The sequence below is a fragment of the Lissotriton vulgaris genome, unplaced genomic scaffold (assembly GCF_964263255.1).
Source record: "Lissotriton vulgaris unplaced genomic scaffold, aLisVul1.2 SCAFFOLD_846, whole genome shotgun sequence".
Taxonomy (NCBI): domain Eukaryota; kingdom Metazoa; phylum Chordata; class Amphibia; order Caudata; family Salamandridae; genus Lissotriton; species Lissotriton vulgaris.
Genome location: NW_028254755.1, coordinates 377,709 through 404,303, shown reverse-complemented (window position 1 = coordinate 404,303; position 26,595 = coordinate 377,709). Strand labels below are relative to the sequence as shown.

Genomic DNA, 26,595 nt, shown 5'->3' with positions numbered 1-26,595 from the left:
TCACTTGGGCTGCTCATTTGTTGCCTATCTATGAAACACACAAAAATACAATTTCCATAAAAAAAATAAGGGCTTCCAGTACTGCATGCTTGTCAACTGTCAACTTTCAACTGACGAACATATATCTGTAAACGGTCAAAACAACAATTCAATTCACAGATTTTTGGGCATGCACACAAGTGCAATGCTTTACTCATACAAACCTCACTGCAGTTTTCTGAAAATATGTTGTTTACTCCGGCAGAGTTCTAAATTAAGTATGGTAGAGTTGCTATGAATTACAACATATAGCCAGCATGATTGGTAAAAGGAAACAATACAAAAGCTCAATAAAATTACCTCTCACTTCTGGGTATTTTAGAAGAATCAGGCACCCATATGTCAGGGTAGAGGCAACAGTTTCAGCCCCCGCAAAGAATATCTGCAGGGTACTGGCCAATAGATTTATCATGTTAAATTCTGTTGCTGGATTCTGCTTTTCCTTAGAAAGGAGAGAAAACGTATGAAGAGTTACAAATTACATATTTTAGAGAACAAAATGTTATAATTTTCCCAACTCATGTTTAACTCAATGCCCCATTTATTGCATGCATTCAAAAAAGCAGCCTTTGGAAACGGTTGGACACTGCTTGATTTATTGAAACCAACCATCCAGTTCTCCACCTAGATTCCACCACCACAGTATAGATACAACAGTCTAGAAGTCATCACAGAAGTAGGTGTCAGGCCAGTTCTTTGCAGCCTATAAGCAATAAGGCAATAATGCCCCATGGCCTGTTTTAAATTGGGGGATTAAGTCCCCTTGAGTCCTGAGACTCCCTGGGGGCCAACTAGTCCACTAGGTACCTCCAGTAAGCACCAGAGGGCTGCATTGCAGAGAGGTGTAAAAAGGGACGTGGCCTCGGACCACCTCTCTGCAACACAGCCCTGTGATGCATACTAGAGGTACCAGGTGGGCTAGTTGGCCCCCATTGACCCTCAGTATTCAACGGGACTTAATCCCCCAATTTACAATGTGCAAGGGGGTGCGTTTGCACACTTGCTATGTCAGGCCCCGCCCCCTCCCTGCATCACTGTGCAAACATGCCCCCTGGCACATTGTAAATTGGGGGATTTATTCCCTTGAGTCCTGAGGGTCCTTGGGGGCCAACTAGCCCACCAGGTACTTCTAGTAAGCGCCATAGCACTGTGTTGCAGAGAGGTGCAAAAAGGGGCATGGCCTCTGAACACCTTTCTACAATGCAGACCTGTGGCGCCACAGAACTGCATTGCAGAGATGTGTACTGGAGGTACCTGGTGGGCTAGGTGGCCCCAGGGACCCTCAGTAGTCAAGGGGAATTAATTCCCCAACTTACAACGCGCCAGGGGGATCATTTGCTGAGTGCTGCAGGGAGGGGGCGGGGCCTAGCCACAATGCTGGCTTTTTAAATTTATTTTTAATTTTACAAGATGGGCTGTGTGCCCCCCCCTTGTTTTACATTATTTGGGGCCCTGGGAACCCCATCCCCAGGGCCTGCTCTTTGTTTTTACTTTTATAAAAAACAAAACTGAAAGGGGCCGCGCAGCCCCCCTCCCGAGGCCAATTTCGGACCCGGGGTCCGCATCCCTGGGGCATGGCCACACATATATATTTTTTTATTATAATATTTAGGGAGGGGGTCTACGTGGCCCCCCTCCTAAGGCTTCTATTGGCCCCGGGGACCTCATCCCCTGGGGCAGTGCCTCTTTTATTTATTTATTTTTATTGAGGGAGGGGGACTGCGTGGCCCCCTCCTGGGCCACTTCAAGCCCCGGGGACCACATCCCCCAGGGTCTGGCCACTCCGTTGGAGACTATGGGGGGAGCCCCAATACCCCCACGGTCCCTGCTGGCTCCCTGCCTCCTGCAGGAGACGGCATTGCCCACACGGGGAGCTGCTAACATGCAGCTCCCCTTGTGGAAAAGCAATCTACTTTGGATTTTGGAAGTGAGAGCAGGAAACCTGCTCTCGCTTCCAAAATCCAAAGCAAGTTTGCTATGACAGGGCAGAAGCTGCACGGCTCCCGCTCTGCCATAGCAACCAGCAGTGTCCTGGGGGTGGGCACCCTGGGACACTGCAGGAGCCAGCCCTGGGGCACTGGTGGTCCACAGGGCCATCAAGGGCTCCTGGAGGGCAGGGGGATGCAGCCCCCCTCCCAACATGTGTAAAGCCCCAGGGAGGTGGTGGTCCTCAGGGGTCCTCTACGGACCCCCATATTTCAATATTATGTTCCCCTGCGGAGGTGGTGGTCAGCGGGGCAGTGTGGGGGGGTTTAGCCCCCCCACACTAATTGTTTTAGCCCCGGGGAGGTGGCGGTCCCTGGGGATCAGGGGGGGCATGAGGCCCCCACTTATTTAGATAAATGTTCCGGGAGGTGGTGGTCCCCAGAGCCGCGGTGTGGTGGTTAGGACCCCCCACGCATTTCTTTAGAAAGCCCCGGGGAGGTGGTGGTCCCTGGGGCAGTGGGGCCCTGCGGGCCCCACAACTTAATTTATGAGTGCCCCTGGGATCGGGCCCACCTAGGGTTTTTTTGAAAATGAAGCACGGGAGCACGCGCTTGTTTTTTTTTTTACTTGTTTTTTTACTTTTGGTCTGGATTCGTGCACCCAGCCCAAATTAGGCCGATTTGTAAGAAAAAATGCTTTTTATTGGCCTGGGGGTCCTTGTGGGACCCCTGAGCAGGTCTAGGGGGTCAGGGTGTTTTTACCCTGCCCCCTTTTCTTGTTTTTCATGCTTAATTCTCGGATTTCTTGTGACTCGGTTCTGCCGAGTCACAAGATTGCTGCCAACAATTCCTGGTTTGGAGTGTTGGCAGCCAATTAGAATAAAGCTCATGGTCGGAAGGGTTTGCAAATCCACCGCGGCCATAGATATCAAAACTTTCATTTTTTTAATTTCTCAGCAACTACTAAACGGATTTACACCATTTTAAAAAAAAAAGGTTCGTTTCTGAACCAAGCACTACCTTTTTGCCAAATTTGGTGTAATTCTGTTCAGTAGTTCGGGCTATAGCCTGTCTCAAAATTGCCTATGGAAATGAACACACGAAAAACGCCTTTTGGGATCCCACTTTTTTCTCAGCCCCCGCTTTTTGAAACACCCCCAAACTTTCAGGATAGGAGCTGACTTGGATAGACTTTTTTTTTTAGAATTTCGCGAAGATTTGTCAAACAAAGCCAGAGTTATTAGCAAATCAAACACCGCTTTTCCTATGGAAACTAGGTTCTAACTATAACTACCTAGAGGGGAGTAAGGCAGGGTTGCGTTCTGGCCCCTACCTTATTCTCCCTCTACATTAACGGGGTGGTAGATCACCTATTGGACGAACCAGCAGACGCTCCCACTCTGGGAGGTGTAAAAATCCCAACCCTGCTGTTCGCCGACGACACCCTCCTCATCTCTAAAACCCCCCAAGGTCTCCAGACACTGCTGAACCGCTTTCAGGATTTTTGTACCACTAAGGGCCTTGTTATCAATGTAGATAAGACTAAGTACCTAGTTATACATCCACCTCGCAAACTTGGCCGCCCTCCCATCCTGAACTCTATACCCCTAGAAAGAGTGGCAGAATTTGATTATCTGGGAATCAGACTGAACGATGTGATGAGCTGGACTGCCCACATTGACAAAATGACATTGGCCCACAAAAGGGTGGGTGGCGCCATTCTTAAGGAGTTTAACAACTCTTCAAAACATTGTGTTGCCCCTCTACTTGAGATATACAAAGCACGTGCGGTCCCTGCGTCACTCTATGGAGCGGAACTGTGGGGTTTGGGTAAAGTCGACTCACTGAGCAAGGCCGAAAATAAATTCATCAAGGATCTCCTTGCCATTCCATCGAGTAGCCCGACCATCCCAGTGCTCATGGACACTGGCTGCAAAGCCATAAGGGACCAGGCTCGGCTTCGACCCCTTTTGCTTTGGGCACGTCTGTGGAGGGTCCCGGAGCTAAAATCCTATGCCAATGGTCTGGCAGAGGTGATGCATTCTGACGGTTGGCGTAGCATCAAATGGCTGAAGGATATAAAACAACTTTTAGGGGACCTAGGCCTGGACTCATGCTGGCATAGCCACTCCGCTCCTCCGAAGGAGACCTTAAAAAAACTTTTCTGGGAGTGGGTCTGTACGAAGCGCTTGAGAAGCCAGCAGCATTGCAAAACCACCGCAGCTTTTCTGCTGTTAAAAGACGATGTCATGTATGAGCCGTACATGGACATTATATCAGTGGCTATGGATAGGTCCCTGTACATTAAATTCCGGTTAGGAACCCTACCCTTGGCCGACTTCTGCTCGAGGTGGAATAAATCCCAGTCTACATCAGGCTACTGTGCTCTTTGTCAAGACAAGCCAGAGACGGTGCCACATTTTCTTTTTGAATGCCCGGACTACGGTCGCCCCAGATCACGTTGGCTCGGTCCCATCTGTAGAGAACTGGGTACTCGTCAGCACTCCGTTGCACTCCGGATCCTCTTAACTAACACAGCCCCTCCCATTGTTTGTGCTGTCGCTAAGTTTTTAAAATGGGCTTGGTTGATTAGAATTAGAAGACTGTCCATATCAATTTAATTCTCTTTTTATCTAATTTATGCTGACCTAATGTGTTTTATCTTTTTACTAAATGTACAGTCTTACTTTTTTCGACATGCTGTTTTTATCTTTTGTACTGCTTTTATGATATGTGCATATCGAAATAAAGCATCAATCAATCAATCAATAACTACCTATATAAACTACTGATGGTCACCAGTAGGTAGTTATAGTTAGGATCTAGTTTCCATAGGAAAAGCATTTTTTGACTTTGCTATAACTGTGGCTTCGTTTGACCAATCAGCATGAAATGTTGCCAAAAAAGGGTCATGGTGGGTACTATAGATTAGGAAAGTTTAGGGGTGATCCGTGCAGTGTGGACTGAGTATTCGGAGTGTGAAATAAAGTTGAGTTTGTAATGTTAATTCCCATATGAACCTTAAGCCACCTCCTCAACCAGAACCACTGAAAGGACTTACACCAAATTTGGCAGGGAGGTTGGTTCAAGGAAGTGCCTTCTTCTGTTCAGTAGTTTTAAGTTTAAAAATATAGTGATATCTCTGGTCATGAAGTCTTTGCGAATAAATAGAACTTATGCAGGGAAATGCACTGCTCTGATTGGCTGCCAACACTTCAACCAGGAAGTCTTGGCAGCCATCTTGGGGCTCAGCTTCAAACCAAGTCCCACAAAAAAAGTCAAACTAAAGAAGAAAAAAAATTGCCACAAATTCACAATGTTAAATTATGTGGTGTGGATTGTATATCTATGGTGTTTTATGTAATTGTGTTATGTTGTTTCTTGTTGAATTATGTGGTGTGTAATGGAAATGTGTTCAGTTTATTTGTGTGATGTGTAACTGTCCAATTGTTTGTATCAATAGAAAATATTTCAAAGTTTAAAAATGCACTAACCCCCTCACACAATGATTGTAGCTGTGGATTTTGAATGTTGTTCTTTGTACCCTGTTCATTTAAACCTTTTATATTTTTTCCAAATAATAAAATATATTACGTTTAGACAAAGTAACAGATAAATCCTACAAAGTGACCCCCCAACAGGATTTAGTGCAAGATGTGTAATTGATAGAGACCCCCTAAGGCAAAAGCATATACTTTAGAAAATAAAGCAAAAGGAGAGTTAGAGATATTGGTGTTGTAATTGTGTTTTACCTATATGTTATGGAGTGGAGTGGATATACATGGTGTGTATTGGAATAGTGTGTGTTGGGTTGGAATGGTTAGGTGTGGCATTTTGTGGCGTGGCTTTATGTGGTGTGGAGTGGGTTTGTGTAGTGGAATTATGTGGTATGGTGTTCTGTGGAATTCCGTGAATAGCAATTATGTGGTATTGATTGTATTGTAATTGTGTGGATTGGAATTGTGTATCATGCAGTGTAAGTATGTGGAATGGTATTTTGTGTTGTGCAGTGTTCTGTAGTGGAACTTAATTATGTGGTGTGCCCGGCCAATATTGTGGTATGATGCAATATGTGGTGTGGATAGAATGTATGTGGTGTATTATGTAATTGTGTTGTTGAGTCCAATTATGTGGTTTGTTGTTGAAAAATGTCTGCACAAAAAGCACAAGGTTTGTTTGGGGATTTATGACCGCTGTCTTGAAAACTGCCTTTGAGTTAGCAAACAAACGTGTTGATATGGAATCTGGTACTAGTTATGTAGGTGAGCCTACAACAGCTAGCTGCAAAGATTGCCAAAGTGAACTGTTGTGTCCAGTAAGCAACAGTGATGATGGATTGTGAAAGTTCTGCTAATGTGCCCCACACCAAAGCCTGTTCCTTTAGTTGTGTGCAGTGTTCTGCGCCACAAAATGTATGCTCGACCCATTTGCAGAATGTATCCACACATGAACAGAGTGACTAAACCATTGCAGATTTTGTGCGCGTTATGGAAGAGGCACTCGTATGAACTGCTAATGTGCTGTACACCAAAGCCTGTTTCTTCTGGTGTGTATAGTGTGCTGTGGACTGGACAAGGGTGTGAATTGCACCCTGCAACAGAAGCAGTGGTACAAACAGGTCAATGATTTATAGTTAGAGTGGTGATGAAGCACACGTTGAAAAGGCCAATAGCTCTTGAATTGGTGATTAACCTTTTGGCTTTGTAAATGCTCGTTGTGTTTTATCATGGTTTTTGTAATATGTATTGATGGGGAAATTGTAAGAACCTCAAAATATTTATTTGGCCTGAAAATGTATGCATTGCCATAGCAGTCCCTTGAACTAGAGGCACATATTCAGTGAGTGGATGTGCTCTTTTCGAATGAGCAGATCGCCCTATGCTGGATGCTGTAGTAGGCAGAATCAAAATCTAAATGACACAACAACAGACCAGTGACTGATGAGAGCAGGCTGGATACCCCTACAAGTGAGTAGATTATAATTTTAGTTAAAAAAAAGTCTTGGCTAACGCTAGAACTAAAAAATGTTCATTGCATTTTTTAAGCCGACGAAAAGGTGTATTTTTGAACATCAGTGCCTTTTGGGACATTTGATGAGTGGTTCAAACATGATATACCTTTTAAACCCACAGTGTTAAAATGTGCTCTTCCTTAGCAAAAGGCCTCTTGCAATTTTTTTAGAATGCTGAGCTGGTAAACAGCTTGTGTAAGCAAACGCAGGTGTAGATATTGCACATGTTTTGTAATACATTAAAATACTGTGAGATGGGATTGGATGAGAAACCAAGTCTCATGATGTGCCAACCAACAGATCAGCTGATTTTTGCGCTCCATCTTTCATGAGGTATCATTTAAGCGCTATCCAGAGGCAAATTTCACAACACACGTTCACTCTTACTTTCCGCATTTCTTAAAAATAAACGTTCCAAACTCCTCATGAATGTAGAAATCGAATACAAAAGAGCTACATCAGCATTCAGTCCCAGAAACACACATCTCTTAGATAGGCAGACCTCATAGAGGCACTTGAACACAAAGCTTCATATCCGGCTGCCCTGTATAATGAGAAGAAAGTGACCATCTCGGTTTCTACTTCACACAATAAGAGAGCATGTGGTGTGAAACAGAGGTAGTTGAGTACCTATAGTATACTTTACATGTGTCATCTTGTCCCTAAGAAGGCTAGGACACTCATCGAGGTCTCCATGAAGATGGTATCACTCAGAAGAGTGGCATGATGGGCATGATGGGAGTCGGTCTTTAATTTTAGATTAGGTCTGGCATTACAAGCTCTGCCTCTCTAATGAAAGTGGTCGAGAAAAGTGCGGCTTAAAAATTGTTGACAGATGTTTAACCTCTATCCGAGTCCATATAAGTCTTGCAAAAGTACACTGCATGAAAGCCGTAAATAGTGAGGTGTGTGCTTTAAACTGAAAGCGCAATCTTTCAAGTTTGAAAGTCTGACCGCAACCATGCCTCAGATATATCTACACTTCTGCATGGAGTCTGACGTGTGGTGCAGCTGATGACCCTAACTTGAAAACTATAAAGTCTATAATACGTATGCACAAATCATGTCAGAGTTACTTCAGCATTCTGTCCCAGAAACACAGATGACTTAGCTAGGCAGGCATCATGGAACCACTTGAACACACAGATTCATACCCGGCTGCCCTGAATAATGAGCAGAAAGTGGTCCATGCAGCTTCTACTACACACATTTAGAGAGCATGCCGTTTGAAAAAGAGGTAGTGTAGTACTTATAAACTTCTTTGCATGTGTCATCTTGCCCCATAAAAGGCACTAACACACTCACTGAGGTTTCCAGAAAGATGCTGACACACGCAAGAGTGGCACAACAGGAGTCAGTCTTTCAATTTCTGTTAGGCCTGGCATTTTTTAGCTCTACCTCTCTAATGATATTGTAGAGAAAAGTGAGGTTTAAAAGATTTTGCCACATATATTAAGCTGTATCTTAGTTCATTTAAGTCTCTGCAAAGGTATACTGCAGGTACACTATAGGCAGTGAGGTCTGTGATTTCTAGTGATGTGTGTGCTTTAAACTGAAAGCATACTGTCTCAATTTTGAATGTCTGACTGCTACCATGTGTTAGGTATGTCTGACACGTGTGGTGCAGCTGATGACCCTAACTTAAAAGCTATTCAGCATATCTTACCCCTGCACACATTTTGTCACAGCTATGTCAGCATTCAGTCCCAAACGCACTGATCTGTTTGCTTGGCAGACGTCACAGAAGCATTTGAACACATAGGTTTATACCCAGATGCCTTCTATAATGAGCAGAAAGTGATCCATGCATCTTCTACTACACACATTTAGAGGGCATGTGGTGTGAAACAGAAGTAATCTACTGCCTATAAGCTTCTTTACGTCTGTCATCTTAGCCCAAAGAAGGCACTGAGGCACTTATTGAGGTCTCTAGAAACATTCTGAGAGTAAGTCTGGGTGGTGAACTCCACTTGGCTCGCAGAGTATGCAGAGTTTTCCGCACTCCGAGTTACACAGAGTTCTGAAAAGCTGGTCCATAGAGCGGAGCATAGTTTTTTCTCTTCTCGCGCTCATCAACATCAAGTTGGCGAGCAAGGAAAATCCACCTCCAGGCGCGATTTGTCCTCATTTGTGCTTGTCAAGGTTAAGTTGGTGAGCGTTAGGAAGGGAAATCAACCGCCAGACGAGATTTCTCAATGCGGGCGGTCGGATTTCTCAATGGAAGTCTCTGCATATGCTTGCGACAGCTCGCATTGAGAAATCGTCTGTTCGCATTGAGAAAGCTGCCGCTCTGTTAGAATATCTACTCAAGTGGCAGAAAGAAAGCAGCATCCGCTTGCGCCTGCTTTTGGTGTGCATGGTGCAGTTTGCGATAATTTCAGATTGCGGACGCCCCTAAAATTATTGCAAACTACATTTTTTCTAACCCACTCTGCAGCTTGCGGAGCTCCGCGTAACGCAGAGGAGTTATTTTGCACTTTGCGGAGTTCTGCGGAGCAGAACTCTGCGAACTTCACCCAGGCTTAGCTGAGAGTTACAAGAGTGACATGACAGGAGATAGCCTTTTATTTACTCTTACGCCGACACTGTGAGCTCGGACTTTGTAGTGACACTGGTAGAGAAAAGTTAGGTTCAAAAGATATTGCCACATGTATCAACCTCTTTCCTACTTTATAGAAGCCTCTGCAATGGTACTCTGCAAGTAGGCCGTACTTAGTGAGGAGTGCACTTTAAACTGAAAGCATACTTTTTGAAATTTGAATATCTCATTGCTAACATGCCTAAGATATGTCTGCACTTCTACGTGTAGTCTGACGTAGGGTGCAGTTGATGACCCGAACTTAAAAACTATAAAGCCTATTATATTCCTGCACAAATCTTGTCTAAGCTACTTCAGCATTCAGTCCCAGAAGCTCAGAAGAATTAGCTAGGCACCAATCACGGAACCACTAGAAAACAGCTTCACCCGGCTGCACTGTAAAATGAGCAGAAAGTGATCCATGCAGCTTCTACTAATCACATGTATAGAGAATGGGGTTTGAAACAGAGGTAATCTAGCACCTATAGGCTTCTTTACATGTGTCATCTTGTAACTAAAAAGGCTCTGAGACACTCATTGAGGTGCCTAGAAAGATGCTCTCACTCACAAGAGTGGCATGACAGGAGTCGGCCTTTCATTTTGAATTAGGCCTGTTATTGCGACCTCTGCCTCTCTAATGAAAGTAGTAGAGAAAAGTGAACTTTAAAACGTGTTACTAGATGTACTAACCTTTATCCTAGTCCATATAAGTCTCTGCAATGGTACACTGCAAGTAGATCATCCATATTGAGGTGTATGCTTTAAAGTGAAAGTGTACTGTGTCAAATTTGAATGTCTGACTGTTCACATGTGTCAGGTATATCTGCACTTCGATGTTTAGTCTGACACGTTTGGTGCAGCTCCTGACCCTAACTTAAAAACTATACAGTCTATCAGACCCCTGTACAAATTTTGTCACAGCTACATCAGCATTCATTTGCAAACGCAGTGATCTGTTAGTTAGACAGCAGACATGTGTCACAGATGCACCTGAACACACAGCTTCTTACTTGGCTGCCCTGTATAATGAGGAGAAAGTGATCCATGCAGCTTCTACTATACACATTTGAAGAGTATGCAGTGAGAAACATAGGCAAACTAGTATTTAAAGGCTATTGTATGTGTCATGTCACACTTATTGAGGTCTTTAGGAAGATGCTGAGAGTCACATAAGTGGCATGACAGGAGTTAGTGTTTGATTTTGGGTTAGGCCTTGCATTGCAAGCACTGCCTCACTAATGAAACTGATAGAGAAAATTAAGTTTTAAAACATGTTCAAGATGTATTACTTTTGCACTAGTCTATATAACTCTCTGCAAATGTACACTGCAAGTAGTCAGTAAATAGTGATGCGTCAAGTTTAAACTGAAAGCATACTCTGTGAATTTTGAATGTCTGACTGCTACTGATCCAGCGCAACCCAATAGACTGATCAGTAATAAATATTCACAAAATTCACACTACTTTGGCCGATACACATTCACCCAAATCCCTGATGCGCTGGGGTCAAGGTATGTATCTTTCTCTAACTTTCCTTATGGGAAAACCCATTTCAGAACATCCTATATTTTATGCTTAACACATGTAATCGACTTTTCATCTACTTGGTCGATGAACCAACTAGCTGAAGAGTTGATGGTAACGACAATTCTAAGTACAATAACAATAAAATAATTTAACTAAAAAAGCACAGACTCTTTAATAAATTTCAATAATGTTATCTAGTAATTTTAAATGCTCAAAACAAACGTCATTAAGATCAAAAACCGGAACCCTTATGAAAGAGTAACAAACTAATCACAACCATAATTTGAATAACATCTCAAATGTTCGTTGTAAAGAGTGGATAGATGAAGAGACATTAGATGCAAAATAAATCTAGCAACATTAACTACCAAATTTGGAGGGATAGAGAAAGAGACAAAGGTACAGAAAAATATATCATTAAGACAATTATCGCTCTGCAATGTTCAATACTAACTCACTAATTCTGTAAAAGGGGAAAACCACTACCGAGGCCTAAGCAGTAGTGAAGGACCCTTGAAATAGGAGTCAAGGATCGAAGACTCTGGAAATCAGGACAGGGACAAGACAGAAACAGCAAGGTCTCTCAGCAAACCGACGAACGGCGTAGCACCCCTCTCTCGGAAAACTCAACCTACGCGATCTCTCTCCTGTCGGCATCACACAGACCACACCCCCAAAGCACCTATTCTTATACCTTAAAACTACATGTCCGTCCCACAACAGTTGCAAATTTCACAATTTCTAAGTAAGTGATTGGTTGGGCTATTGGATGGGACATCACCCCATCATAAAGTTACCCTTCTTTCAACTATACTATTATTCAAAAATAAATTTCCCATCCTCTCTCTCATGAGGTACATATGTTACAAAAATTATTATACAGTTTATTAATTTCAGTGACTATTGGTTCCGTTCCCACAGACACTGGGTTGGCTGTCAGTAGGCGTCCTTGTCCTTCACCAGGTCTGGCTCTTGCAGCTCAGTACATCATGTCAGTTACATGGTCACATGGTTGTTTGCTCGTGCATAAATCCGCCCACCCTCTAGTCATGTCAATTTAAGATTAGGGAGGACACTTTTTCAACTAAAAGAATAGGAAATAGACATTTATTAGTGAAACGATAACACAATTTTCACTGTTTACCACCCAATTCTGCACTAATTCATTATTAAAGTGTCAACCTAGTATAGATTAAGCAGGAGCAGTGTTATTTGTGAGTTTAAAGCACCCCACACCATGCATTTTACGAGTTACACATGCGGCCTTGCCATGCAAAACACTTTAATCTATTCTAAACACAAGATTATTACATTTACGGTCATTAAACACATTAATTTTGATTAGTTTGTGCATATTTGCAAAGCAAGCTTCCCACATGTAGTGTAATTGTGCAAAATAGTCATTCAGACACTACTTATTGTTAGTACATATTATAGGGGAGTTCAATTGAGCAGGTTTCATTTTCGCGAAATCCTGCTCCATCAATCTCCCCTCTGATGGCTTTTTAAGAGCCATCATAAATACTCACCATACCTAGTGCCACCATTTTATCTATAATTCACTTTTGTAAAACCATTGCTCTGATTGCCATCATTTCGGTATCAATCATCAAGAAAACAACAGCAGTATCTGTTGATACATGGTCAACAAGTGTGGATAATTTACTAATTTTATGCGATTTCAAAACAACTCCAACTGAGGGCATCAGTGAACCAAAAATATCACCTACTATTTCTAAAAAACTTGCTCTTTTACTATGTATTAGTCCTTGGTTTATTTCATTGACACTATTGCTTTTTCAGTCTACACGAAAGACTTTCGGGAAAACTGTCCCAAAATACCAGCTCCCATACCAATGTGTCGTGTAGGTGTGTACGTAGGATGTGGTGGCAGACGGTGTCGAAGGCGGCCGAGAGGTCCTGGAGGATGAGGGTCTCGGTTTCGCCGTTGTCCAGTAGGGTCCTGATGTCGTCTGTGGCAGCAATGAGGGCGGTTTTGGTGCTGTGGTTGCTGCGGAAACCGGATTGGCACGGGTCCTCGAGGAAGTGGGTCAGTTGTCCGTTGAAGATCTTTTGATGGCTTTCGCCAGGAACAGAAGAAGGGAGATGGGCTGAAAGTTCTTGAGGTCCTTTGGGTCCGCTGTGGATTTCTTGAGTAGGGCGTTGATCTCGGCGTGCTTCCAGTTATCCGGGAAGGTGGCAGTCTCGAAGGAGCTGTTGATGATCTTCCAAAGTTGGGGAGTGATGACGCGGTTTGCTTAGTTGAAGATGTGGTGAGGGCAGGGGTCCATTGGTGAGCTGGAGTGGATGGCGTTCATGATCTTGATGGTGTTGTTATCATTGACGTGGGTCCAGGAGAGCAGGAGGTTGGTGAGGCTGGTGAGAGGTGGGTATGCAGTGCTGGCGGCTGTAGAGGGGTCTGGGTATTGAGACTGTCATGGATGTCTGCAATCTTACAGTGAAAGAAGGTGGCTAGGGAGTCACATAGGTCTTGCAATGGCAGGATATTGTTGGAGCTGGAGCTAGGGTTGGAGAGCTCCTTCATGATGTTGAAGAGCTCTTTGCTGTTGTGTGTGTTGTTGTCAATGCGTTCCTTGAAGGAGGTCCTTTTGGTGGCTCGGATGAGTTGGTGATGCTTGCAGATGGCGTTCTTTAGGGCTGCGTGGTTTTCTGGTGTCTTTTCATGGTGCCACTTTTTCTCGAGTCTTCGACAAGTCTGCTTGGTTTCCTGGAGGTCAGTGGTGAACCAGTTGGCCTTTCGGTCGGTGCGTCTGTTTGAGGGTTTTTTGATCAGGGCGAGAGTGTTGGCACAGTCGTCGATCCATTGCTTGAGTTTGCTGATGACTGTGTCAGTGTCGGCAGTGTTTCTTGGTGGGTCTTGAGTGAGGGCAGTGATGAGCTTCTTCTGGTTCAGCTGCAATTTCCTTTTCTTCTCATTCTGCTTCTATCTCATCAGCTGTTTCTCCTCTTTCTGACTTGACAGCTGCTTCACTTCCCTCTGGCTTATTGGTGACCTCACCTTCTTTTGACTCAACAGCAGTATTCTTCTGTCCCACTCTACTTGACTTGTGCTTGGCTGTTCATCAACAAAATGTTTGTCAGAATCTATCACTCTTGAATCTTCAGCTTCGCACACTTAGGCTACAGGGTTTTTATTTTGATTTGCCAGTTGCTGTTTGTTAGATTTGGGGGTCTCTAGTTGGCATAGGTAGGTACTTGTGACAACTAGAGACCCTTGCCTCTAGTCAGGGTAAGGGGTTACACTCCTAAAACAACCCCTGCTCACCCCCGTGGTAGCTTGGCACGAGCAGACAGGCTTATCTCAGAGGCAGTGTGTAAAGCATTTGTGACCACATACAGTAACCCAGTGACAATAATACAAATGGACACCACACAAGGTTTATATAAAAAATAAGTATTCTTTATAAAGACTTAACACAAGACCACAAATGACAAAAATCCACAATACTATACTTATAAATGGTAGTTTTAGCTTAGTTCAGTTCTTAAGATGCAACACTTTGCGTCAATGTACCTTACGATGCGTTACGTTTCCACAAGTAATGTTGCAGCGATGGAAAGGCGGCAAAGTTCCGTTGCAAAGAAATAAAGACGTGAAAATCTTCCATATGCGGCACGCTTCTCCGATGATGCGAGGATTCTCGGTTCGATGCGTCAGCTGCAGCAATACCCTTGTTCAGCGATGCGACGGCAACAGCCTTGGCTGTGGCACTCTTCTCCGACATTGCGCAAAGCTTCTGCACAATGCAACAAGTACAGCGCCGACATTCAAGATGCGAGGGCAGCAGCTCCGACGGCAGCACGCTTCTCCGGGGATGCGAGGCGCTTTTCTCAATGTGGTGCAATACAACAGCTACAGCACCGACATCCACGATGTGACGGCAGCAGCAGCGACGGCGACATGCTTCTTCCTTGTTGAGTAGTGCTTCCAGCTCCTTGTGACTTGCAGTCCCTCAGAAGGCCCAAAACAGTAGCAGGCACTTCCAAAGAACTCTGGGAAGCTGGGGTTTGAAGTCTGTTGTCCTTGAGACTTCAGCAGGAGGCAAGCTCTGTTCCAAGCCCTTGGAGATCCTTCACAAGTTGAAAATAAAGTACACAAAGTTCCTTTCTCCTTCCTTTAGCAGTCAGGCAACCACTGCAGGCCAATTCCTTAAGCAGCACTTCAGCTTAGGAACAGTCTCTCCTCAGTTTCTTCAGGTTTCTCTCCTTAGCAAAGGTTTCTTCTTGTAGTCCAAAAGTGATCTAATTTCTTGGGCTCAGGGTCCCACTATGTACACCCCAAACTCCTTTGTCCTCTGAGGGCAGAGGGCCCTTTGCCTAGTCCAAACCAGTTCTGGAGCACTCTGTTAACATGACTTTTCTTTCACAGTGCAGGGCAGAAATATCAGATGCCTCACAGGAGGTGCAGCCAGCATTGTGGAGGGAAAGCACAGCCCTGGAGCACTTTGTTAACATGATTCCTTCTCTTCTTTCACAGTGCAGGGCAGAGACATCAGACGTACCACATGGGGTGGAGCCAGCACCGTGGGGGGCGGGCACAGTCCTATTCAGGTCCCCGGTGCAACTCCTCCCTCCCATCTAGATCTCTCTATTCACCCCAGGGCTGACTCATTCTGTCTCCTGGAATCCCCCAGCCCTGTCATTCAAACTTCAGACAAGGAATACACAACCTAGAAGAGGCAGGTTTGTAAGGTTAGACAAGAAACTACCTACTTTCTAAAAGTGGTATATTCGAACACAGAATGTTAAAACCAACTTCAATAAAAGATGCGATTTATCATTCTGGGTGTGCCCTCAGACCGAGGTCAGAGGACGTCACCCGCTCAGCAGCTCAGCGGTGCTCTACATCGCCTTTGTTCCTAGCAGCTCTACGTGCCAGGGTTCGAGGCTGACCTGCTCCTTTTATTTTCCTCCTGCCTGAGTGATTGTCTCCAGAGTTTGCCTGCCATGATTTCTTTAAATGTACTGTAATTGTGCCTGATTGTCCTGTATTTTGTGTACTTGTTGTCCACTTTTCTTTCCTGTGCCCCCTTTTCAATTGTGTCCATCACTTGCCCTGAGTTTCTGCTGACCCCCTTTTTTGAACCAGTACCCCGCTCTTCCCTGCTCTTCCCTCCGTTCCCACCGCTGCTCCCCTGCAGCCCCGCCAACTCGCCGCCCCGCTCCCGCCTCCCAGCTGCTCCTCCCTCCCACCTCCACGACCAGTGCCAGAACCCGGGGCCCCTGCAAACACCGCAACGCCCGACAGCGCTACGATGCCAGCACCATCCACGCACTCAACTCCGGACGAGAGCACACCTGCTACCAGGCCATCCCGAAGCACACATAAGCACACATAAGGACCCTTCTCCTGCCGGAACTGCAGCTTCAACAGCACTCGGCCCGCAAAACCACCAACCAAAGGACCCAACTACCTCAGATGAATACTCCTCAATACCCGCTCCGCCCGCAAACACGCCGGCGAACTATGGGACCTTCTCGACTCTAGCTCCCCAGACGTCGACCTGGCTGAATCCCACCTCAGCTCCCGACATCGCCATAGCCATCTCAGAAGGCTACAAGATCACCCGCAGGGATCGCACAAATGGCGTAGGAGGAGAAATCGCCATCTTCCACAGGAACACCATCAGAGTCCCAACCGACACTGACGACAACCTCAGCACCGGGGAACACATGCACTTCCAGATCCACAACGACCCCAACACTACCCTCAGAGGAACCCTCATCTACAGATCCCCTGGACCCTGACCACAGTTCAGTGACTCCATCGCCGACTTCATCAGCACACACGCCCTCGCCTCCACGGACTACATCCTCCTCGAGGACCTGAACTTTCACCTCAAGAACAAAAACGACACCAACTCCACCACCCTGATCACCAACCTCGCCAATCTCAGACTCAGACAGCTCATGACAGCACCAACACATGCCGCCGGCCACACGCTGGACCCCATTTTCACCGCAAGCCCACACGTCTCCTTCAACCACACCACCGAACCCCAATGGACCGACCACCACTGCATCCACTTCACGTTCAGGAAGCCCACCAACACACCCAACAGATGCCTCAAAGCTGCTGGAGCAAGGTCACATAAGACCAGCTAACCACTACCCTTGCCCGGAGCCCACCCACCAACCCCATCGACCCCGACCCCGACACCACCGCCTGCAACCTCAGAGTAAGGATCAACGACTGCGCCAACACCCTCGCCCCGCTCAAGACACCCCCCAACAGCCACAACAACAAGAAAGCCGCCTGGTTCACTGTAGACCTCCAGGCCTCCAAATGAACATGCCAAAAACTGGAGAAAAAATGGCTCCACGAACGAACACCAAACAAGAACGCCACCCACAGACACCATCAACTCATCAGAACTGCCAAGAGGGCCTCATTCAAAGACCGTCTGGATAACAAATACACAACAGCAAGGCGCTCTTCAACAGCGTGAAGGAACTCTCCAACCCCAGCTCCAACACCAACGACATTCCACCTTCGCAAGACCTGTGCGACGCGCTGGCCACCTTCTTCCACCAAAAGATCGCCAAAATCTATGACAGCTTCAATGCCACGACCGCCCCAACAACCATCACCCCCACGACCACCCCCTGCACCAACTGCCTGCTCTCATGGACCAGCATCAACAACAAGGACACCAGCGAGTTCATGAACCCCATCCACTCCGGATCACCGCTAGACCAATGCCCCCACCACATCTTCAACAAAGCCAGCACAGCCATCGCACCCCATCTCCGGAATGTAATCAACATCTCCTTCGAGACAGCAACCTTCCCAGAAAGCTGGAAGCACGCCAAGATCAATGCCTTACTCAAGAAACCCAAGGCGGACCCCAACGACATCAAGAACTTCCGACCCATCTCCCTGCTCCCATTCCCGGCGAAGGTCACGAGAAAATCATCAACAAACAGCTGGTCCACTTCCTCGAGGAGAACAGCATCCTAAACCCGGCCCTATCAGAGTTCTGCAGCAACCACAGCACCGAACCCGCCCTCCTCGCCACCACAAATGACATCAGGAACCTGATTGATAATGAAGGAACAGCAGCCCTCATACTCCTGGACCTGTCAGCCGCCTTCAACACGGTCTGCCACCTCACACTACGAACACGCATACACGACGCTGGGATCCAAGAGAAGGCCCTGGATTGGACTACATCCTTCCTCTCTGGCAGAATACAGAGCGTCCGCCTCCCCCCTTTCGCTCCATGGCCACCAAAATCATCTGCGGCGTACCCCAGGGATCCTCCCTCAGCCCGACACTGTTCAACATCTACATGGCACCCCTCGTCCACGTCGCCCGCTAGCACGACCTCAACATCATCTTCTACACCGACGACACCCAGCTGATGATCTCCCTCACCAAAGACCTTCACACCGCCAAAACCAACCTCCACGAAGGAATGAAGGCTGTTGCTGAATGGATGAGGAACAGCCGGCTGAAGCTGAATTCAGACAAGACGGAGGTCCTCATCCTCGGCTCCACCCCTTCAACCTGAGTCGACTCCTGGTGGCCGACAACCATAGGAACAGCCCCTACACCCACCGACCACGCACGCAACCTGGGGGTCATCCTCGACTCCACTCTCTCCATGACTAAACAGGTCAATGCCGTCTCCTCATCCTGCTTCAACACCCTCCGAATGCTCCGCAGGATCTTCAAGTGGATCCCCACTGAGACGAGAAGAACAGTCACCCAGGCCCTCGTCACCAGCAGGCTGGACTACGGACATACCCTCTACGTAGGAACGTCGACCAACCTCCTGAGACGATTGCAACACATACAGAACGCCTCAGCACGTCTGATCCTCGACATCCCCTGCCGCAGCCACATCTCACCCCACCTGAGAGACCTGCACTGGTTCCCCGTCAACAAGAGGATAACCCTCAAACTCCTCATCCACGCACCAAAGCTCTCCACAAGACCGGCCCAGCATACCTCAACAGATGACTCAACTTCTTCTTCCCTACCCGCCATCTCAGCTCCGCCAGCCTCGTCCTCACCACTGTCCCCCGCTTCCGAAGATCAACAGCCGGCGGCAGATCCTTCTCCCACCTCGCCACCAAGCCCTGGAACACCCTCCCCCTCCAACCTATGGCAGACCCAAGACCTACCGGCCTTCAGGAGCCTCCTCAAGCCCTGGCTCTTCGATCACTAGCAGCACCCCCCACCCAGCCCCTTGAGACCCTCACGGGCAGGTAGTGCGCTTTACAAATATCATGATTAATTGATTGATTCTGAGTTCAGGCAAACTAAACTCGACTTTCCACCATGTTCCCTGAGTCAGTTAGGATTATAAAATATAATATTCTAACTGCCCATTCTGGCCTATGGAGAACAGGCAGCTATGCAATAGTGAAAAACGAAAATGGCTGTAATTCACTATTAGAACATGCCACACCCACCAGGGCATGTCCTACCTTATACTTACAATGCACCCTGCCCTTGGGCCTGCCATAGGGGTGTATGATAGAAGAAAAGGGAAGGTTTAGGGACTGGTAAGTGGGTGCACTTGCCCAGTCAGCATGGCAGTCCAGACTGCACACAGGCTCTGCAATGGCAAACCTCAGACACACTTTCACAGGCTGCTTCTGTGGGTGGCACAACCAGTGCTGCAAGCCCACCAGCAGCATTTGGATTACCAGCCCTGGGTATTCCTGGTGCACTATACTAGGGTCTGACAGGTAAACCAAATCAGCCAATCATGGAATCACAAATTCATACATCAGTTTACAATAGGGAGGGCATATGCACTTTAGCACTGATCAGCAGTGGTAAAGTACCAAGAGACATAAAACCAACAAAAACAGGTCAGACAGAATACAGGAGGAAGGCAAAAAGTTCAGGGATGACCCTGCAAAAAGGGCCAGTTCCGACACTGTTTTTCAGGTCTTTCAATTGGACTTGGGGCTCTGCAAGTATGGATGACATGTATCCAGTTTGGCAAGCCAAAACACCAAAACACATCACTGCGGGGGGCGTGGTCTCGCTACAGATGGAGTGAGATGCACGCTTTTGGAGCTCTGGGCCACCGCTGGTGAAATTAGCATTTTAAGCTTTCTATCAACACCGGTGGTGCCTTACCTGGGGGCGACTGGTTGGCGGAGAGGCTCAAGATAATGCACGGGGGCCTGGCGACCCTCCAGACCAGCGGATAGTGGTGTGTGAAGCGGTGGAAGGCGAGCACTCTGCCCCTTGGGAACACGCCCGCCATTTTGTGGTGTCTGGCCCTGCACGTTCCCCGAGTGGGCGATTCCTGCTGTGACCCCACAATAGCGGAACAGAGAGCATCAGAGGAGCAGCCCCTAAGCCTGTGGAGGTGTTGCGAGGACTGAGCCAGACTGGTGCCAATTTCCCTCTGCTCTACCTGGCAGCGCCCTGGAGGAAGATTGCCCATGCCGATCGGCAGGGTAAGCGCCCGCCATTTTGCACCCTCCGTCTTTGAGCGCCCATGAGTGACCACCAGCTCGGAGCGGGGACCCAGACCGGGGTCTGCAACCATCATCAGGTCAACGTAGACAGTAAGGCTATGGGGGCTAGGGAGCATCGGCCCCAATAATTTGGGAGTGTCCTATGAGTTGATCACCTGCTTTGCCGACATTCTAGGTCCTCGCATACCGGGTCCCCACCAGGTCCAACTCGTGTTGATTGCCCCTCAGCAGATGCGCCTTTCATCCACTGCGACCTCGGGGCCTTTTGCACGCCCCCGGTTAATGGAACTACGCAGCAGGCTATAGGGGGCCATCCAGTGGCCCTCTGTGACAGGGCTGGGCCTGTTCGCCATCTGTTGCCTTTCTCCGCCCTTCTGCCGCTCACACACGGCGCTGGGTCACCTCCTGCCACGCTGATTGTTAGGTGCTTGCCATTTTGGATGTTCCTGGGCCTCCCAGGGTGTGCTTCGGAGGCCTTCTGGGCGGCTGTCACAAAGCCCAGCGCACTGCCAGCATCGCAGCCAAGTGGGGACCTCAGAGCCTTTTACCGCATCCTACCGGTGATGGGGGCGATAAGAGCTGACACCAAGGAGAGAGACTGTGGCCGCCATTTTCCCACAGGGGTGACTTGCAGGACTCGCTTGCACAACGCTGACCAGTCACCGGTCTGGGGGGGTTTCCTTTGATAATTAAGCTATCTGCGACTCCATCTGCCTGCAATCCTCCTGGGGCATAGTATCCACCCCAGTGGTGGCACCCCTGCCCTGCTGAGCTGCATTACCTGGGTCATTGCGTGAGCTGGGCTGCTGCATCCCTGGGTGCTTTGACGCTGCACCCCTGTCTGTCTGCGAGCAGTGCTGCAGCCCCCTATACATTGGCTCGCCCTCCCTGCGTGCCTACTCGAGAAACAAGCCCGGGCTTACAGGTCGCACCAGGCGCGGGGGGACACTAGCGACATCGGACAGCCCTGGGGTGGCTGGTGAGTCAGTTGGCTCACCGGAGGGCCTGAGTAAATTTGGTGATCTGAAGATCTGCATTGCCCTCACATCGGCACCAGGAATTTTAACGCATTGCGCCTCACTTTCACGGCTAACAATCTTCATAGGATTCCTTGAACAATGCACCACACCTCAGCAATACTGGAATTTGTCTCCGTCTGCCACAGCTTCTCTAGCATCTCTTGGGTCTCGAATCAGGGAGCCCAAGCGCGGCTGAGAGCGGGTGGCCGGTGACCCAACAGCAATCTCCCAACGACCTACTGCGAAAATCACCAATGCCCCGTGAACATGACTCGATCCAGGACTGGGAAAGAGCCCCAAGTAACACCCAAAGTCACTACAGACATGGACCTGTGGAACAAGCCAAGCTCAGCTTCGACAACCGACATGGTGCTGGGGGCTGGGAGTCCCTCCGAACCGGTTACACAATCTTTTATCGCGCTGTTCAAGCAAGAGCTAAAGACTGATATAGGGTCTCTAAGCACAGAAGTACAAGCATGTGTAAAGGAGCTCTGGAAGGATGTGGGAGAACTGGGCGGACGAGTAGACGACCTAGAAAAGACCCTTGACGCTCGCACGGAAGACCAAGAGCCTTTATGGCAACGGCTCGCCACACTGGAAGAGCAGCATATTGAGCTCCAGATCAAGCAAGAAGACCTGGAAAATGGTGGGCACCGTAACAACAAACGCATACGAGGTGTTCCAATCGGGGCAGAAGTCATGGACATAATGACCTTCGTAGCTGAGCTGCTCCACGACATCAGAAGAGACGACGACACCTCGCCGCCTACCCTGGACCATGCGCATACGGTCTCGGGACCACCCGGAACGCCTGGACTCATCCCTGATATTCTGACCGGGTCCACTTTTTTACTGAAAAAGAAGCCATCCTCAAGGCAGCCAGAGACAAACCTGACATACTGTGCAGAGGCACGTCCATCCAACTATTTCAGGATTTAGCTCCCACGACCCTTCGGTGCCGGAGGGACTTCCGACCCATCACAGACAATCTACGGGAACTTAATATCCGCTATCAATGGGGTTACCCCTTTGCCCTCATGTTCCAATGGGAGTCCAAATGCCGTGTGCTGAGATCCTACAGAAAGGCAGCCCAGCTGCTTCAAATCCCGGACACCCCCCCGGCCAGTCCTTCACGTGAGCCTCCCAAACTCCAAGTCCTGTTGAAGACTCAGTGGACCACGGTGCGTCAATTCAGACATCCATCTTCATGTGACGGCAGCAGATCATCCCAAGAAAAGCAAGACATAATACAACATATAAAATCTTTAGAAGAAGGACCATCGCCCCCAGGCTCGCAAGCGTCTGCCATCAAATGATCCGCCTCAATGCTTGTCGATATGCTAAACCCTTGCCCCATGCCTGGGGTTAGGCTCTGGTTTATCAGACTGCAGCTGCCACATCCCTCTTTTCTTCACCACGGAAGCTACATTGTCAGAAGCCTTGTCTTCACTACAGAAGCGGTGGCCTGGGGCTGTACCCCAGTCATACTGACTTACTATTTAGCGCGATGACCGACCCCTACTCCTATTCCTGGGAGAGTGACATCTCCGAGACAGCCTGTGCCGATGTGCGCGGCTACTCCCTAGACTGGAATAGGCCTTGTTGGCCATGTTGGCCAATACATTATTCAAGTTCTTTTATCTGTACCTACCTTTTACCCTCTCGTTCCCTTCCCTATCAATCCACTCGGCGGGGGTGGGCACCGTGACACTTGGGAGAGCTTTGAGGCGGCAACTACACCCGACGATAGGTGACGATGACTTCCGTACCCTGTTTGAAGATTATTTCCCTTAATGTGAATGGACTCAACTCCCCCAACAAACAGTGCTAAATATGGAGGTACTTATTGTGAGAAGTTGGCCTGGTATGTAATGCTCACTAATTCTAGTGATCACTTTGTACCATGCCAAACAACCCTTATGATGATTGGTTGTAAGTCAACCTTATAGACCAGTTATCCTAGTGGTAACATGGACAAAGCAGTCTTAGGCTAAACTCTGAAAGGCATGTGAAGCCAGCTGTATTACCATACACAACCCCCTTGAATACCAAATGAAAGGACACCACACAGATATATATATTGAAAATATATATAGATTTATTAACTAAAAGTATCCCCTGGACTCTTTATGAGCACAGAAGCACAAGCGTAAAACACAAGACAGTTTAAAATACACAAAAGTTGCACAATATGGATGAGGGCGGGTGGCCACTCAAACCATATACTAAGGAAGTGGTATAAGAGGTACCAATCTAGAAGGAAATAGGCCTAGGGCCTTGGGAATCGCTGGAGCTGATCGGGACTAGCAGTGACTAAGTCGGGAAAGGCCCGCGGCACTCGGGTGCAGTGTTTAAAGTGCACGCACTCACCAATACAAAGTCTATGGTGCGTAAAAAGTACAAAGTTAGTTAGTTCGGAACCTTCCGAGTGACCTAGAAAGCTGAAACTTGAGACACAGGCCCTAGAGGTGTGTACCAGTGTAGGAACACCGGCGGAGCTGAGTTACCTCACCCACAGGAAGCGGGTGCACAGGGTCGAAGTAGTGTCAGGTTTCGTCACGCTGGTCGATGGTGCTTGGAGCTGAAGATGCTGCAGGCGGCTCGACGAGAAGAGTTCCGGTGGATCCAAGGGTGGATCTGAAGATGTGAAGACCTGAAAGCAGAGGGGACAATGTTCAAAGTCACTAGCCAGTGACTACCGTGGAACCAGATTGGAACCAGGCGATGTCGGGTGCAAACAGGCGTTGAGGTGTAGCTTCTCTCTGCAGCCACGTGGACACCAGGGGTCGAGGACGTCCAGGAGTCTGTCACGAGCTGTCCCTTGCAGGCTTCTCGCTGTTGGCGGTGTCGGCAACTTGATCTGAGCAAACAGGCCTTGGCTAATGCAGGCCACGCAGGAATCGAAAAATGCTTATCACTCGGACCAGCAAGGTCAGAGCGAGGGCTCCTTTCTACAGGAGCTAGGGCAAGTCTGGAGCTACCAGACCCGCAGTGTAGTTTGTCGGTTTCGTTGCCAAGATGGCCGCTGACCACATGGCTAGTGGCCGGGATGGCGCGTCGAGTGGCACAATGCAAAAGGGCCCCACGCAGATCGTGGAGATGCTGGGGGCTGATCTTCGGTGCAAGGGCTGCTCAGTGGTGGGGGCTCTCAGTCCCCAAAGCACAACGTCGAGGGTGCCTCGGTTGCTGCGCTGTCAGTTTTTCGGGTGTCTTCCAAGGGGTCCGGTCCCACGTCTCTCGGTGCCTCCACGGGTCCCTTCTTTGCAGGGACTGTGGATCAGGCTGTGAGAAGTCTGGGAGTCTGGATCTTGTCAGGCTCTGGGCTCGGGCTCCGGCGGGAGGCGGCGGCAAAGCAGACGTCGAGTTGCTGGTTGGTGCCTGTGTTCACAGGGTGGCCACTCCTAGGCCACAAGGGAGATTCTCTTCAGTCTTCTGTGCAGCAGAATGTCGAAGTCCAGTCATCTTCTTAGTTTCAAGTTGATTCAGGATGATTTGCTGTGCAATGGCACTGCTCCCACTCTTATTCCCAATCTGAGGGGTGGATCACCTACTAGGTCCCTCCTCTGGGAGGAACCAGGAAGGGGGGTGGTTACACCCCCTTTCCTTTGTCCAGCTCCTCGCCAGGCCTGGGTCTGGAAAGTCCCAGGACCGGTTTGGACTGGCTTATGCACGGGGACACCTTGTTTGCCCCGGGCATGTCTCAATCTATTCAGCCCTGTCCTACCCAATACACAAAACCCTGTCTGGGGTGGTGCTCGCACCTCCCAAGGCAGGAAACTCTTTGTCCCAGCCTCCCTAGCTGGAAGGACTCCCAGCAGCAGGAGGTCAGACTTGTGTCTGTGGTGGCAGCATCCATTTTGTGATGCTGAGGCTCTGGTTAACTTTAACCGGGGTTAAGGCTACACACATGTCGTGCCCCTCTAGAAGGGTGGAATGCTATCCCCGTCGACAGAACTGTCGAGGGGATAGTATTCCAATTCGTATGACACCTTACTCGACATGTTTTGATAAAGCCAAACCAAAGATAGCATATAACCGCGAAGATTATAATGCACTTAAGAGTATATGGTATGGCAATATCCCAGAACAGCTTAGGGAGTGGTTCCCGATAGCTGCAGACAGGCTCAGCTCATGCTAGAGCACCATCTCACATGTAACCACGCACTCTGCCCCCAGGATTGCAGGGGCCTTCCATAGGAATGGCTTACAGGTTAACATGTGTCCAGTTTAAGGTTAGATATAGGGATACTATATCTAAGTAAGAGGTGAATACACCAACTTACCCCAGCTGAGTGATCAGCCAGTTGTGTCAAATATGGAGGCCAGGCCAGGGGTGGCACAATACTTGCTGCAGCCCCTGACAGGCCTTGGATGCACCTATGCCCTGGGTACCTATGGTACAATGTTACAGGGGCCTATAAGGTGAACCAGTTCCAATTATGTTATGCACCTAGGGTACATGGAGTCCATTTTAAGGAGAGAGCAATTAGCTTGGGGCCCTGAATAGCAGGATCCCAGGCCAACTATGTCAAAAACCAGCTAAACACCAGGCAAAATGTTTGGGGGTAACCATAGTCAGATATCCACCTTCCTACACTTATTGTTGTAAAACCCTGACATAATTTTCCTGCAAGAGACCCATCTCTTCAGGGCTGATGTAGTACGCAAGTCTCACCCACGTTTCCCTCACCAGTTCTGGTCCTCAGCAGCCACTAAGACAGCGGGTGTTGCTATCATCTGCAGGGCGGGCATCCCCCAGGGAGATACCAAGGTGATTCGTGACACTGAGGGCAGACTTCTTAAGGTGGAGGTCAGGAGAGGGCATTGCACACTTACTCTTTGTAACATAAAAGTGCCAAATCAGGGTCAGGACATCTTCTTGTGCAAGATCTTGAGAGATCACATAGTGCCAGTAAATTCGGACCTTATAGTAGGGGGGATTTTAACTTGGTATGGGATGCGGAACTAGATCGCAGTGGGGGCACCTTCCATAGGGTGGCAGCTATGTTGGCAGCAACGAAAAAATCC

General features: G+C 48.2%; 1 protein-coding gene across 1 annotated transcript in view; it reads right to left on the bottom strand.

Moving 5' to 3' along the window:
* Nucleotides 1-26,595, bottom strand: part of LOC147659421 (cytochrome P450 2G1-like) — an 804,706-nt gene that overhangs the window by 439,756 nt on the left and 338,355 nt on the right. Inside the window, exon 5 of the mRNA XM_086951755.1 lies at nucleotides 340-481. Within this exon, the coding sequence (XP_086807881.1) occupies nucleotides 340-481 (142 nt within the window). The remainder of the gene's footprint in view (nucleotides 1-339; nucleotides 482-26,595) is intronic.